Genomic DNA, 16018 nt, shown 5'->3' with positions numbered 1-16018 from the left:
CTGGGGTTACAAAGGTAGTAAGAAGTGTGTCTGACACTTGTCTGACCCTTTCAAAAGCTCATCAAACCAGAACTTTAAAGAATTTGTATCATCCAGAAACTGAAATGAATTTTTCTTTCTTAAAAAAAAAAAGAGGGACATTTTTCTTCACCAGAACGGAAATGATAGCTTATCACTCACCCATTTCCTAGGTCTGCCTCTTGGCCGTTTTTCTCCAGTGGCTTCTGCTTTCTGCAAAATGAGAGAGGAAGTCATGTCATTCTCTACCTGACATTTATTTATAAGTCCTGCACTAAGGGATACACTGCAAGTAAGAACGTTCTAGATTGCAGATGAGGTATCAAGATTGTTTTAATAACCCCTTTGTCCTTTAATGGTTATTTTCTGCATGTTTTAACAGATTCTTCCTCCCTGCTTTTTCATTGTAGGCAAAGAGGCATCTACAAAACCCTTCACCCTCAAAGACTCCCCTGGAGCAAGCTCCAAAATGAATGAACACACTTTGGTGCTATTTGGCTTTTATCTCTCTGTTAGTAATCAAAGAAATAGTCTCACATTCTGGTAAATCATAAAATAGTATTTCAGAGAAGGAATAATAAAGATTTTCTTTCCATATTGTAATTAAAGTTACTAAAATTACCTTTGACATTAATTTAAGCTCACAAAGCACTTATATCTATATAGCTACTGAAAAGTAAGTCTAGGGCTGGGAATGTGGCTTAGTGGTAGAGTGCTTGCCTTGCATACATGAAGCCCTGGGTTCGATTTCTCAGTACCACATTCACAGAAAAAGCCAGAAATGGCACTGTGGCTCAAGTGGTAGAGAGCTAGCCTCGAGCAAAAGAAGCTCAGGGACAGTGCCTAGGCCCCGAGTTCAAGCCCCAGGACTGGCAAAAGAAAAAAAAAAGTAAGTCTAAACTTAAAGAAAAATACATGAAAATTCCAATTCATAATTCTAGTCCCCATCTTTTTACATGACTAATTTCCTGTTCCATGCCAAAAAACAGTCACCTGTCAATCAGTTCATCTAAAGCAAAGAGAGAAGAAAAAAACCTTGCAAAAATCACCAGTGTTTGTCCCTGGAATGGAAATCATGGTTGCTCCACAACCTGGCATGAATATATTTTCAGACACCTCAAGAGTTTGTTTCATTGCTTTCATTCACAGATTTTTCTGGTGTAACTTGCTTACTTACCTTTGAATCATATTTTAACATTGTTTATGAAGTAGTTAAGTTTCCTAATTTTTGAAGCCTCTGTTCCAATTCCCAAACACACTAATATATCCACACTTGTGCATATACATAGCACTGCATATTTACCTTCTATAAAAACGTTGGCTTTCAACTTTCCTGGATGAAGAAAATTTAGTATATATTGTTCTGTATGTTAAGAATTATCCCAAAGTTAGCTTAATGCAAATATGTAACTTATATCAGAATAACTTGTTTGTATTTTACTTTTTTTAAAATTCTTGCCGCTTTATTGATCACATTTGTTGGGGCTGGGAAGGTGGCTCAGTGGTAGAGTGCTTGCCTTGCATGCATGAAGCCCTGGGTTCGATTCCTTAGCACCACATAAACAGAAAAAGCCGGAAGTGTCACTCTGGCTTGAGTGGTAGAGTGCTAGCCTTGAGCTGAAGAGCTGAGGGACAGTGCTCAGGCCCAGAGTTCAGGCCCCATGACCGGCAAACACACACATACACACACACACACACACACACACACACACATTTGTTGTGGCTTTTTTGTGACTAATTCTGAGGTTGTGACTAATTTTAATGTACATGTGGCTATTGAAGTTTCTTTTTTGTGAAGCGTCTTTTCAGATTCCTCTAATATTTATTCAATTTTTTTATTTGTATACAGTACAAACCATCTTTTTTTTTCTTTTTTTGTACTTTTTTTTTGTGTGTGAAAATACCATACAGAGGGGTTATAAATTACATGGGCAAGGTAATGAGTACATTTCTTATCAAACATTGTTGCCTCCTCCTTTGTTTCCCCTTACAATCACTTAGATTTAGACTTAGTGACTACCTGATACAGTGATACTGTATCAGTATCACTGGTACTGAGTACAGGCTTAATCTTAGCTACAAGAGGCTGAGATTTGAGAATCCCAATTCAAAGCCAGCTCAGGAAGAAAATTCCACAAGACTCTTATCTCCAATTTACCTCCAAAAAGCTGGAAGTAGAGCTGTGGTTAAAGTGGTAGAACACTAGCTTTCAGCAAAAAAAAAAAAAAACAAAAAACAAAAAAACAGTGCCCAGGCCCTGAGTTCAAGCTCCAGGACCAGCATATACAAAACAATAACAAAAACTTAAATTGAGCTATTGTGACAGTTATAACAATATAACCAAATACTTTCCTTTTTTTCATTTCAATCTGCCCAATAAAAAGAGATAAATAACATAAATAATATCATACTACATATCTCAAATATGTACACATATATGCCATAGATGGTAGGTAGATAGATGGATAGATAGATGGGTAGGTAGATAAGACAGAGATAGATAGATAGATAGATAGATAGATAGATAGATAGATAGATAGATAGACAGACAGACAGACATCTGCCTTTCCAATATAGTAGTTCTGTGAATTAACCCAAACTCTATGTGGTTGTAATGTTAGATCAAATTTATTAAGCATTTAAAATACCCCAGACACTGGGTTAAGTCAGTCACATGTGTCACTTCAAACCTTACAGCAGCCTGAAAAAATGGGCATTATTATTTCTTTTATTTTGCAGATGAGAAGCTAAGTCTATTCCTCTAAGAAATGTTAAATGACTAATTCCAGGTCACACACAAAACTAACGTTTGACCCCAGTTCTGTTTAATGCCAAAGACTGTGGCTGGGCTGTTACTTTAACAATGCTACCTCTTCTTAGTGTAAGAGCATCTGTTACTAGAGAAAGCAGTTTAGCAAACTGAAACTGTAACTAATTCAGCTGCTTTCCCAGGACAAAAGGAAATCTCCTGGCTTTTAGGACCTGTATATAACAGTCAAGTGGGTCCTGTGAATTGTTCATTAGTTTGGAATGTCTTCATTTAATAAACCACTTATGGTCAGAGTTGTTGTACTGCATCACCTTTTGTCATTAGAACATGAATTGAAGTAAGTGAAAGCCCTCTGGGTCCAACACACCACAGTGCCCTTCAGAGAGCTGTCTCGTGGAGGGAGGGAAATGTCCCTGAAGGAACAGAGTCTACTATGGAAAGCATAGATCCTAATCTCTGCCCTGCCATTTTGTATTAATGATGTTGAGTGGGTCCTTAGGAACTTCCATTCAATTTCATCTGTAAAAGTGCAGGTACCTTCTCTCTTTTTTTTTTAATTTAATTTAATTTTATTTGAGAACATACTGTACAGAGGGGCTACAATTACATGGGCAGGATAATGCATACATTTCTTACCAAGCATTGCAGCCTCCTCCTTTGTTTACCCTTCACCTCCCTTCCCAGCCTCCCCCCTCCCCCCACCCAATTATACCCCCCTCCCCCCCCCCCACACCGACATTGTAAAGTTGGTTTTGACATGACATTTTGTACTTCTCATTGTTGCAACAGGTCCACCTGAATCCTTAGGTACCTTCTCTTGAGAGGAGACGTCAAGGTGATTGTAAGTGCCCTCCACCAATGAGATGCTCATAAATGTTCTATGACTTTGAACAAAATTAAACCCTTAAAGGAAAGTTTTCCTTCAAGTTAGTCCCTCTGACAGGCAGATCCATTAATGCACAAATACTCCATCACCATTCATCTGTTCCCTTGAGTAGAATGATTATGCAGATAAATTTAAATCTATACAAAATATCCTGGTAGAAAAGCAGTATGTGATGTGATCTTTGAGAACAACAGTAAGATTGTTTGGCTCATCCCATAGTGAATAGGAATGGGGAAGACAGAAATTGTTGTCTAATGGAAATGAGCATCATAGCTGTAGTTGGAGGATGGTGCCTATTGTCATTAAAGCTAATGTTGTTCCACTAGGTTAGTCTGTACAGTTGTTATGTTTCAGGGACCATGATGTGATCCAGGTGTATCTAAAAATCTACTGAAGAGAGAGGATTTTTCTCAAAAAGGGTTTCACTACATTTCAAAGCCAGGGAAAACAAATCTCTCAAAGAGAAAGTCAGCAAATAAGGTGACTTTTTAATGAGCATCTCATGTACAAAAAGCCTATTGAGGAATAAAAGCCATACCATTGACTAACAGGTTCAATATCATGATTATCACACAGACTTGCTAAAAGCAAACTTGCTCTCTGGTCTCAGAGGCCAGTGTTCCATGTAAACTGAAACCCTCTTCTCAGAGGGCATCTAGAAGAACACGTTGGCTGGGCTGTGTGGCCTCAACCTGGGAGGTTTACATTGTTCTTTAAAACCCATTTAATCATTCTAATCAAACTTCACAAAGGCTGCAAAACCAGTTGGGATTTGGGTTTGTAAACCAAAATGCTGGAGACTTGGGATTTTTACATATTGAAAAATACTGCCTTAACTTTGTTCTCCCGTGTTTAATGCTCTCAGCGTCTTGATTTTCAAAGAAGGCACTTGTTTTTTGTTTTTTTTTTTAACATATCAACATATATAATACTATAGGCTTGTATATTTGGTTTTCCTGGGACAGGATAGTATTTGGATTCAATAAACTCATGTATAATTGAGACATAATTATTTACCTCTTTTATAGAGGGAGGAACAAAAGAAAGAGAGAGGGAGGGATGGATGGAGAGAGAGAAAGAGAGAGAAGGAATTCAGACTATTGTCAACACTATTATGCTAGTATTCATATGCTGGTATGCTAGTATCATGTCTTGTTAAAAGTGCTATTTCTTCCTTACTTGTCTGCATTGACACTTTTTTTTAAAAAAAGTCAGATTCACAACTGTATACTTAAATTTATAAATAGAAGCAAATGACTAAAGTTGAGGAAGAATGTTACATGAGAAATATACATCTTTCTCTAAGAAGCTCTTCTATACTCTTAAATATACTAAACTCTTAAATATACTCTACATCTAAAAATAACTTAATCAGAGAAACTCATCTAGCAACTATCTCTCTTGAATTTGAAGATTGTGTTTAGCACTAATATCTAGTGACAAAGATGTTCACTACATACTTCCAAAAGGATGGAATGAAAAAAAGGAGAAGAAAGAAAGGAAAGAAAGAAAGGAGGACTGGAGGGAGAAAGGGTATGAATGGCAAAGATAAAAGGAGAAACATTGGTATTTGTGTTTTATATCTTCTTCCCTCTTATATCAGAAGTCTGGAGTTGGGCAAAACTTGAAAAAAAAATCACTTCTTAAAGATCTCTCACCAAACCAACATTAAAACTTCTGGGCTACTGTAATTCATAAGCCATATGCTTGTCTGTGGGAATCAGTGGCAGATGACACGTTTCTATGTCCTTCACATGTTGGTAGAGCATAGTATCTCAAAAGTTTTCCAAATTTTAACCTCCAATCTGTGTATCAGGTCACTGGAGATAACAGAAATCTACCTTGTAGCAAATATTTTACACAGAAAAAGAACTCTGTAGTGGAAGAGGAATCAGGTTTAGAATTAGAACTGAATTGAAACCCAGGTGCCACCAATTACCAGAGTTGAACATTTGACATGTCACCATTTACAATTTTGAGTACAGATTTCTCATTTATGGAAAGAAGATCACAACAATCACCATGGAAGATTAATGGAGTTAATAAATATGGAAAATACTGGACAAGGCCACTGTAGCATTTAGTAGGTCATCAAAATATAGTTTCTTCTCCCTCTTCTTATTTTAGAATGCTACTCTTAAAACATGTATCTACCAATTCTGTAAGTCGCCATAATGATTTTCTGAGCATAGTTATGTTTAACAAGAAAGCCATTACTTCTTGTTTCCCACTTCATGGGAGAAAAAGTGACCAGCCCAACGCTCATAAGTGGTGGAACTGATACTCAATCTAATGTCAATGCAGGAAATAAAGTGTGTCCTCTGTGGGGAGATCATCTCTTAGAAAATTGGACTGATGTGGGCAAATTTTTAAAAAGACCAAACTTTCCAGGATGTAAATCAGCTGATTTTAATTAAAAGTAAAAGATTTTCCATGTTCTTATAGCTAATCCTAACTTTAAGATCAAATTTAGATAGCTACTGTTTTGCAATTCTAAATGTTAAAATTAGATCATATATCTACTGTGACAGATGATACACGAAGGATGCATCCCCTTTCTCCAAATCAATCAGAAAACAAAAAGGAAAGGAACTAGAAAAAAACTTTTGCATATAATGCCTTGTTTTGTCTTCCTGTACTTTTAAGGACCTACATAGACCTAAATATAGTATATTGTACCAGCTAATTGGCCCAGTTCAATATGAATATATGTATATGCAGTATAAACCAGTGTACACTAGCATCAGAATCAACTAGACAAATCAATCAGGCTTAGTAGATTCACTTTTTACCTTTTTGATAATCCAGTCTTGTGGGTTTCCAAATTTTACATATAACCATTTTCTTGTCTTGAAGTAACAAAGTGTTCTCAAAATGTATACTTTTTAATAAGAAATAGAAGTAAATTCCATCCTCCATTGTATGTTAGGCTTAACTTACCCAAGGAAGCCCTTATTATTAATTCTCATTTCATTATTTTGCATCTGACTGTTTTCCAGTAATAAACACTAACTGAAAACCAAGGCCAATAAAGCAAAAAATCACATTTTCAAAGTTGGAAACACCTTTAAATCATCCCTCTACTTCTTTTGTAACTGGCACCAGGCACCAGCAGCTCACACCTGTAATCCTAGATACTCAGGAGGCTGAGATCTGAGGGCTGCAATTCAAAGCCAGCCCAAACAGGAAAAGTCCTTAAGACTCTTATCTCCAATTAACCACCAGAAAACTGGACATGATGCTGTGGCTCAAAGTAGTAGAGTGCTAGCCTTGAACAGAAGAGTTCAGGGACAACACCCAGGCCCTGATTTCAAGGCCCAGGACCAGGGATGGAGGTGGGGGATGGGAGGGGTATGGGGGGGACAATAACAACCTCAGTAGCAATGATGCAAGAGTTGACAGGGAAGAGCTGGCAGCTGGCATATAGTTCAGTGGTAGACTGCTTGCCTAGCATGCACAAGTCCCTGGGTTCAATTCTTATCACTGAACATAACATGAAAGTGAAAATAAATGAAACATGGTTATACAGCATACTTCCTGAGCAAACTGTTCCTGCACTATCCTAAAGCAAAGCGAATGGTTATATTATTCCACTACTCTCAATAGATCAAACACAATATGTCATTCAAAATTGTTGGCCAGGTGCTGGTAGCTCATGCCTGTAATGCTTGCTATTTAGGAAGCTGAGATCTGAGGATAACAGTTGGAAGCCAACCTGAGCAGGAAAATTTAGGAGACTCTTATCTCCATTTAGCCACCAAAAGACTAGAAATGGAGGTATGGTTCAAGTGGTAGAGTGCAATCCTGAGTGTAAATAGCAAAGCAAGAGTGAAAGGCTCTGAATTCAAACCCTGGTACTGCCTGCTCTTCCCCAGACGTTTAGTGTATTTGCAGCAAAATAAAATCAAGCAATAATCCAAGCAATACTCAGTTCTCTGTTCATCCTTTTCTCCTGATTGACAAGAGAAAGATTCATGAAGTAAAACTGCAGCATCTAAGATGGTGAAATTTAGTTCCCACACTTGTACCAAGCCAAGTGGTTCTAAGATGAGCTCCAGAAACTGCAGAAAGTCAACTAACAAGACAAGACAGGTTTGAATGACTTAACTGGCATAAAATGCTCTTCCGCATCCATCTACTCCCAAGAAAGACCTGAAATGCAACAGAATACCAATCTGATATATTCAATCTCCTCAACAAAATGATCTGCTGAGACTCAGAGATAAAAATGAGCCAAGGATGTAGGTCAGCCAAAGTAATGAGGGGCTTTTGATGAAAGGGTTCAGAGGAATGATACTTTCCAGAGAGTTAGAACTTTGGGTCCCCTGACACAAAATTACTACATAAAAGAATTCCTGTGTATTTGAGTCTTTTATATTTGGATCATAATCTATGATGGTTTGAAGGCATTACCAGATTCAATTTACCCATGCATTAAATAAGGGTTAGTCCTTCCTGGCAAAATGAAGTGTTGTTTTTTTTTTAAGAGTCAATTGTTTAAGAAATCTGCCTAACATATCAAGATAATGGAAAATAGTTGGACTTTATTTCCTTCATTCCACCTGCTTGAATCCATTTGTACATTCCCAAAATGGAACTTACCTGATCACTGGAACACAAGCAATCAATCTAAATCACACTAGAACTGTAGAAATATAGACAGAAATTGCATGATCATGCACAACTTAAAGATGCCTGTGCCCAACATAATTGATGATAAAGGCCTTTGGCCTCCTTCAATGGGCCTACTACACTCTAAAGAAAGTCCAACTTTACATAAGCTATGTTCTTCTGAGATTTATCTGAAATTAAGAGTAAAACACATACTCTTCCTAAAATAGCTGTGACTGGTGTCGGTAACAATTTAAGAGGGGGAAAAAATCACCTTTCTAGGATTGTAAATGATTCAGGGCATTCATTGATTCAGGTTAGGCCTTCTTTTTGAAGATAAGAATGAACTGTTCATTCCAAACACAATATTTGAAGTATACATACTTTACCGAGATAGGATTTCCATTCTGAATTTTGCTCTGTAGATCTGGTCATTTATACCTAAAGCTAAAAAGAAGGTCAACCCAATTTATACCATGAAAAAATAACTTTTCTCATAGCTGATATCTTTTTTGTGTTTTCTTTCTATTAAAGTTTAACTCAGCCTCAGAAAAATACTTTTTCCTACAAGTGTTTCAGTGAGAGTTGGCTTGAAACTTAAAAAAGAATTTGACTTGTGACCTTAAACATGGAAGAATTAGTGATCACCCCTCCACCATTCTCTCACAACAACAATCAACAAAACATGATTTATCTTCCTCTCTACATATAGAAAGTGTGAAATATAAAATATTCTATAAAAGGAAAACAAAACTAAATGGAAGAGAAATTAAGAAACAAGTGGTCAAGGGTGAATCTCAAACTAAAAAATGAATAATTGTACATCATCACTATAATAAAAATGCATTTTAAGTGGGAAAAATGAATAAAATGATACACATACACACACAAGTAAGTTATGTACTCAGGAAAACCTTAGCTTTTGAATCTTTTATTAAAGTAACAATAGGAAATTGATTCAGGGCAAATTTTCAGCATTCACATTGGGAGTTTTCAGGATTGGTAAGAATTCCCACATTAGGGTCATCCATGGGAATTAGTTTTAATAGAAGAATGATTATCTTCTCTTCCATAGATTCCAAGAATAGCAAATTATGTATTTATAAACTCGGTTGTTTTACATACTCCATAAATCAATTTTCTATTGAGTGTAGTCTGAAATTAAACTGATGAGTAATTAGTAGTTCACTTGGTTTTGGAACATTCTGCGTGTATTGTGAAGTTTCACACTGGTTATTTTCTAACAAGTCGTTTTGCTTTCAAATGTCCCAAGGCTAGTTGCTGAGCCCAAACATAAACTTAGTTAAAATTTTTTTTAAAGTATTCCAAGAAGTCTTCAACACACAAGATCATGAGGACTCCAAACTTAATATATGTCACATTGCATTCTCTCTAATTTTAGAGTCTTTTCTCTCATTTACTTACTAGTTTTTATATTGTATTTCTTATTGTGACAAATCCTAATGTCCAGGAAAATACCCAATATATTAATCATAGAAGACTTTGCATATATATTCTGGTCAGTCTAGTAGGGTATTTCTACAAAGATTTACGATTAAAACTCATAATAGAACTATGCTTTGCTCAGATATTTGACAAAAAAGTATAAGTTTGATAATCATGTTTATATGGGGTGGTACTATACTCAATAAAAACTGACTTGAAAGTGAAAATGCCTTAGGCGTATACATACCATGAACAATTTATCAATGTCATTCATTATTTGGCAATGTATTATCTTCTCCAAGTGAAGCATAACTTATAGAACTGAAGTAAAACAGCAGTTATGTTATAGGCAAATGTATATATTCATATTTATTAGAAGAATATGAATATGAAATAATTATGCCTTTAAGAATGAAAAATTTCAGGAAAAGACTTCTTTGGGGAGGAGAATCTGCTTATGTTGTGGAAACTGTACTAATATAAGCACACACAGTAAGCATTATCAGGTAGAGGAGTCACCTACTAGGGTCATTTGCAAAAGGCCTATTACTTAAGTCACTGAAAATCAAACATTACTTGGGAACAGATCAACTTTCTTGTTGCTCTGCTTTGGGTGGTAAATGAGGCAGAAGTCTCAGCTTTCTTTTTGTCAATAAAGATGCTTTTGGTTCAGGGTAAACTGTTTTCAATGAAGAGACCAGGATGCAATCAGTTCTATCTACTCATTCAAAGAAAAGAGATAAAATTAAATCTGGAAGTTAATTCATTTTTTCTTTTTTTCTGTTAAGTTTCAAATTGTTTATTTATGGTGCCCTTTGCAGATTTCTTTCCAGGAAATATTATAATGATGCATTCTCAGAGCAATACCTCATAGATTAAGTGTTTGTTAGCTATCTACCAATATATTCCTCTGAATATCTAAGAGCAAATTTAAATAAATTCCATACATGCTCAACATACAAGAATTCCTTGGCCAAATTAGTCCTTTTTAGTTAATTTATAAACCAGGGGTAAAATGTAGCAAACAGATAATATTTATAGGAAAAAATTTAGGTTCTATATTATAATTTAAGAGACACTTTAAAGTTTATTGATTAAATATGAATAAATCTAACATAAATCTAAGCTCTAAGAAACAGTTAAATTTAAATATGAGTGAAATATAATCTTTCAACTGTGTTCAAAACTGTTAAAAATAAAATAGAACCCATAGTTACTTCCTAAATAAATGGTTATATAATATGGTTAGTGGCTACAGTCACAGGAGACACACATAACATTAGCCCCCACCCCTGCCCCAAAATGAGAATAGTCTTTTTTAAACAAATACTTTAAATGGTATATTTCTAAAAACATCAAAAATGTATTTCTAAGTTTTGAACTTTTGTTGTCACCTAATATATATGCCTACAAATAAAATGTAAATTCTCCCAATTTTTTATAAAACCAAAGAAAGTAACTTTATATTCACCTTCACTTTTCTATACTTACAGTGAACCTGAGATGTTTCCTGTTTGCTCATATGAAATTATTTTAGACTGTAATTTAAAATTGGCTCAGAACAACACTGAACACAAAATACCATTGGGTTCTATTCTGTGTTTTCAAATATGCATTTTTCAAATTTCTCCTTGCCCAACTTAGGTAATGACACTTCATGGAAAGGGTCTTGAGATTATGGTAAACTCTACTGCTGCTTTATTATAAATTAAACAGTATACTTTATTATTACATTGAAAGTTCTAAATTTCATTAAACATTTTTGCCAGTGTCTCATAATTGAACATACTTTTAATTATCATCTATTTTGGCAAAGTACTTGATTTTATTGATTTGGAGAACTTAGTTTGTGGTAGTCATGTAAATAAGCATAATTTAAATGAATCTCCATTATTTTACAGAGGAAATTCCAAAAACAAAGCCACCATCAGCCAAAATCAACAGCTCTGACTTGTTTTACCTGTTTCCTGATTGGTACAGATATTAATTATTTCATTTGCACCACTCCCCCAATCCCCTCACCCCTTCTCTTCTCATCCCTCCATCCTCCTTTTAAAGACCATATTATTTGGTGGGCTTTTTGTTTGTTCAAAACACTGTATTTTCATGTATGCTAAACATCAACATAGACAAATGGTTAGCTGTTATCTAATGTGAAAAGTTGGAAATTCATGTGGGCAGACACTGAGGTGTAGATTTAGAATGAGGACATCACAGAGAGGTAGCTGCAGTCAGTGACTAAGTTAGGAGATCTTGGGAATTCTCACCTTTTGAGCTGCTTTAGAGGGACTCTTGTTTTTGCTGCCTTTAGGTCTTCCCCTGGGTCTCTTAGGAGAGGGCTCACAAGTTGGCTCCTAATTGTGGAGGGAGAAAAAAAAAAATGATGTTGTGGCAAGATGGTCTGAAAGAAATTGACCCTGACTCTTTAGCTGTATTTTCAGCATGGGCTGCTCAACAGAGCTATTAGAGTCTATTCAGTTCCCAAATAGATGGATGGTGAGAATAGGGTTTACAGAAAGGGGAAACGACCATATATTTCCAATCCAAAAGTCCAAAGAGGAAACTATTTTACAAACAAAAACTAGATTCCAGGTTAAAAGTAAACTGATAGCAAAGTGTGAAAACATTGCACGAGAAAGTCATATATACATAATTTTAATATAAAGTTTACATGATATGCATTTGGCAATTTATAGAACACTTCTTTTTTTGTAAGAATGCTAACTACCATTTCAAACAGGACTAGAAGCTTAACATCGTAGATGTTTCAAAAAACTTCCATATTGAAAAGATGGCTGTCCATTATCACTTATATCCACATTCTAAGTCGATTAAGACTCAATCGACACTTTCTGAGTGAAATATTGGAGCAATTATCCAACTTTTGGGTTCAAAATAGCTACAGTTCCCTCTAAAATCTCCAAATAATTATGGTAAATCTGAGGTGGGAGGTTTTGCTTGAATTATCTAGATAATTGCTTCAATTCTCCACTTCCTTTTGGAGAGGGAGGCATGGTCTCTAGTCGAAATTTAAATATCTTTTTACAAAAATAAACATTTTTTCAAAGCTTTCTCTTAAAGAAAACTCTTATGTTGGGGAAGTGCACTGAAGGAAAACTTCAGAGTTAAGTGTGTGTATGCGGGGGTGAAAGTTATCTGGGAGGAGAAATTGCAAAACCCAAAGGTTTAGCAGTTTTCAAATGGCTCCCATGCCAAACAGTAAATGTCCAAGTGGTTAAGAAAACGTGATGTTTAATATGACAGATCCTAAATATTTATCCCGTGAATCGTCTACTCACATTTCATTCAGATTTGGAGATTAAACGAGACTAATTAAAACGCCTGAAATCTTCAATGGGAAAAAAAAAATCAGGTCTTATTTACAGAACCTGCTTAGGGTTGCTTACAACCTGCCGTGTGATGCTAGCAAACTCCAATCCAAGCACATCAGGACACTCTTTCTTTCTTTCTTTCTTTCTTTCTTTCTTTCTTTCTTTCTTTCTTTCTTTCTTTCTTTCTTTCTTTCTTTCTTTCTTTCTTTCTTTCTTTCTTTCCTTAAGTCTTAACGCAAAGGTAAGAACCGCTAGTCACCTCCAGATCCCCACCGCATTTCTTTTCGATACTCCCACCCACCCCCCTGGAGGCGAGAAGGGGGTGGGTGGCTGAAATTAGTAGTTAGGGAAAGCTGGGTGGCGGGTGGGAAACAAGTTGGAGGGTAGAGTAGAGACTTCCTGGGAGGTGTAAAACAGGATTCCAACACGGTGTAAAGTGTCGCCGGCTCTGAGCGGGAAAACTCAGGGGCCTCTAGATTGGCTCGTTTTCCTTTGATGACTTCAAAAAGGTACAACCCTCTCGGTTTTTCTAAAATGCACTGGCCGGCAAACAGAATTGATCACCTTCTCCAGGGCTGCTTTGAGACTCTAGGATTCTTTTTCTGATCTATTTGCTATGAGGGAAGCGAGTTAAGGCTAAAGAAGGGAACTTTATTTTTTTTTTAAAGACAAGAAGTGTAATTTAGAGGTTCTCAGTAGTCTGGTCCCTCTCCCAACTCTGGCCGCCGCCGAGGTTTGGAAATTGCAGTGAGCAGCCCCCCACATATCCCCCCGCCCTGGGCGCTGCGCGCAGCCCCGCAAGAACCCGCTGCACGCTTAATTGGTTGCATCCGCAGACAAAACCCTCCACTCCACGGGGTCTCGGGCGCCCCTCGACCGTCCCCTCCGGTCCCCCGCGCCCCCTCCCACCCCAGCCCCTCGCCCTGGAGAAGAGCCTTTCATGTCTGCAACTCTGAAGCTCCAGATCCTGGGGCAAAAGGGGGGACGGGGCGCCTGGCGAGGAAGTGACCCTGGTTACCGTACACTCTCTGGGACACTCCTTCCAACGCGCCCGTGGCGGAGCCGGTTAACCCCGTCCGGTGCGGGCCTAGGTTTCCCGTTAGCCCCTTCCCGCGGCCGCCTCGGATTGAAATCCGCGCGGATTTAAAGATCCCTAAGAGCACTCGGCTGCGGGTCCCGGCGCGTTCGTTCTTTGTCGGAAGGGCGCGAGAAACCCAGGGCCACTAAGAACTCAGCGAGAGCGCCCGGGGTTGGCGGGGGGGGGGGGGGGGGGGAGGCTGCGGCGCGCCAATCTCTTGCACCCCTCCCCCCGAAAAGGAGCAGAGAGAATGGGGGAGAAGGAGCCCTCCGAGTCTCCGGGACTGCAGCTCCTTCACCCCCGCTCCGCCGAGACGCCCCTCCAATCCCCCCGGAGATTCCTTTCCCAGGCGCTCACAAAAGCGCCGGCGGACTTGGGCGTGTGGGACTCGGGTCGCTGGGCAGGCGGGCGGGCGGGCGGGCAGTCCCCCAGCGACCCCACGCCACGCTGGGAAGCGCACAATAGCGAAAGTCCGAGGACGCTCTTGGCCGGACTGTAACCTCCCGCCCGCTCCCCGCAGCCGGCGGCGTCCCCCTCCCGACCCCGAGGGGCGCGGGCGCCCGGAGTCTGCAGGGCGCACTCATTGGAACTGGGTCTCCCGCCCACCCGCGCCGGCCGGCGGGCAGCGCTTGGCGGCCACAACCACTGGGCTCCCGCGCTCCGATCGCCTGGCGCATCGCATCCCGGGGACCCTCGTGGAGACCTCGGAGAGAAGGGGTGCGCTACCCCCTCCCTCCAAACACACACACACACACACCACCACCACCACCGCCGCCACCACCACGCCCGTGTACTGACTTGCTGCTGCTTCCTGGGTCGGCCGCGTCCTCGCTTCTGCGGCGCCGGGGCGGCAGGTTGTCCCTGCGCTGAAGTGGACGGCTGCCCGGCGCCTTCCCCGCGTGCGCTCATGCTGCCTCCCGCCGCCGCTACCGCCGCTGCAGCCGCTTCGCCTCCGCCGCCCCGAGGGTGCCCCGCGCACCTTTCGGGAGAAGGGGGTGAAAGGGCTGTGGAGACGCGGGCAATGGGAGGGTCGCGAGCCGGCGTGCTGCGGCGAAGGCTGCTGTGGCTTAGGCGGCCGCGGCTGCCACCATCCACACCACCGGACGTCTGGCGGCTGCCAAAAAGAGAGAAGGAGAAGGAGAAAGGAGGAGGAGAAGGGAGGAGGAGGAGGCGCTGCCGGTGGTGGTGGTGCTGGTGGTGGTGGTGGAGGTAGGAAGCGGTGTTGGTGGAGGTGGCGGGAGGAGGGAAGCAAGCGAGGCAGGAAAAGTGAGGCTGAAGTTGGCGAGGCTCCTGTCTGAGTTGGGGATCAGGAGTTGCGGGCACTGGGAGCACTTGGGCAGTGGCTGGGGAAAGGAAGGGACAGGGAGTGAATTGTGTCCCTTGAAATGTTAGGCGGGGAAAGAATTCCTCCTCTTTCCTCCCACCCTTCTCCACAGAGAGAGAGAGAGAGAGAGAGAGAGAGAGAGAGAGAGAGAGAGAGAGAGAGAGAGAGAGAGAGAGAGAGAGAGAGAGAGAGAGAGAGAGAGAGAGAGAGAGAGAGACGCAAAGGGAGGGTGGGATCGGGTCGAGCAAGGCACCGAGCCGTGGGTGGCACGCGCCTCCTCGAGTGGGGGAGCCGGTGGCGGCGGCACGGCGGAGTCGGGAGAGGACCGGGAGCTGGCTGCAGCGTCTTGCACGGAGCGCGCGCGCTCCCCGGGCTGGATGAGTTCTGAGTTCCTGCCCCCGCGGTTCCAGTGGGATGAGTGTGTGAGCTCGCGGAGGGGGTGGCGGGATCGAGTGCCCACCTCTAATCGTGGGCGGATAAAGGGGAGGGGGCTGCGCTAGAGGAAAAGTATGAGATGGAGGAGGGGGAGGAGGAGGGAGGAGGAGGAGGGAGG

At 40.4% G+C, this 16018-nt stretch overlaps 1 protein-coding gene across 1 annotated transcript in view; it reads right to left on the bottom strand.

Annotated features, from left to right (window-relative positions):
• Nucleotides 1-15057, bottom strand: part of Hmga2 (high mobility group AT-hook 2) — a 132607-nt gene extending 117550 nt beyond the window's left edge. Inside the window, exons 1-3 of the mRNA XM_070036705.1 lie at nucleotides 14940-15057; nucleotides 11999-12085; nucleotides 181-231 (exon numbers count right to left, since the gene is read on the bottom strand). Of these exons, the coding sequence (XP_069892806.1) occupies nucleotides 181-231; nucleotides 11999-12085; nucleotides 14940-15050 (249 nt within the window). The 5' untranslated portion in view covers nucleotides 15051-15057. The remainder of the gene's footprint in view (nucleotides 1-180; nucleotides 232-11998; nucleotides 12086-14939) is intronic.
• Nucleotides 15058-16018: the final 961 nt, after the last annotated feature.

This window comes from Dipodomys merriami, unplaced genomic scaffold (genome assembly GCF_024711535.1).
Source record: "Dipodomys merriami isolate MVZ:Mamm:240054 unplaced genomic scaffold, mDipMer1.0.p SCAF_10, whole genome shotgun sequence".
NCBI lineage: Eukaryota > Metazoa > Chordata > Mammalia > Rodentia > Heteromyidae > Dipodomys > Dipodomys merriami.
Note: the sequence above shows the minus strand (reverse complement) of the source record. Positions and strands in the feature narration are given on the sequence as shown.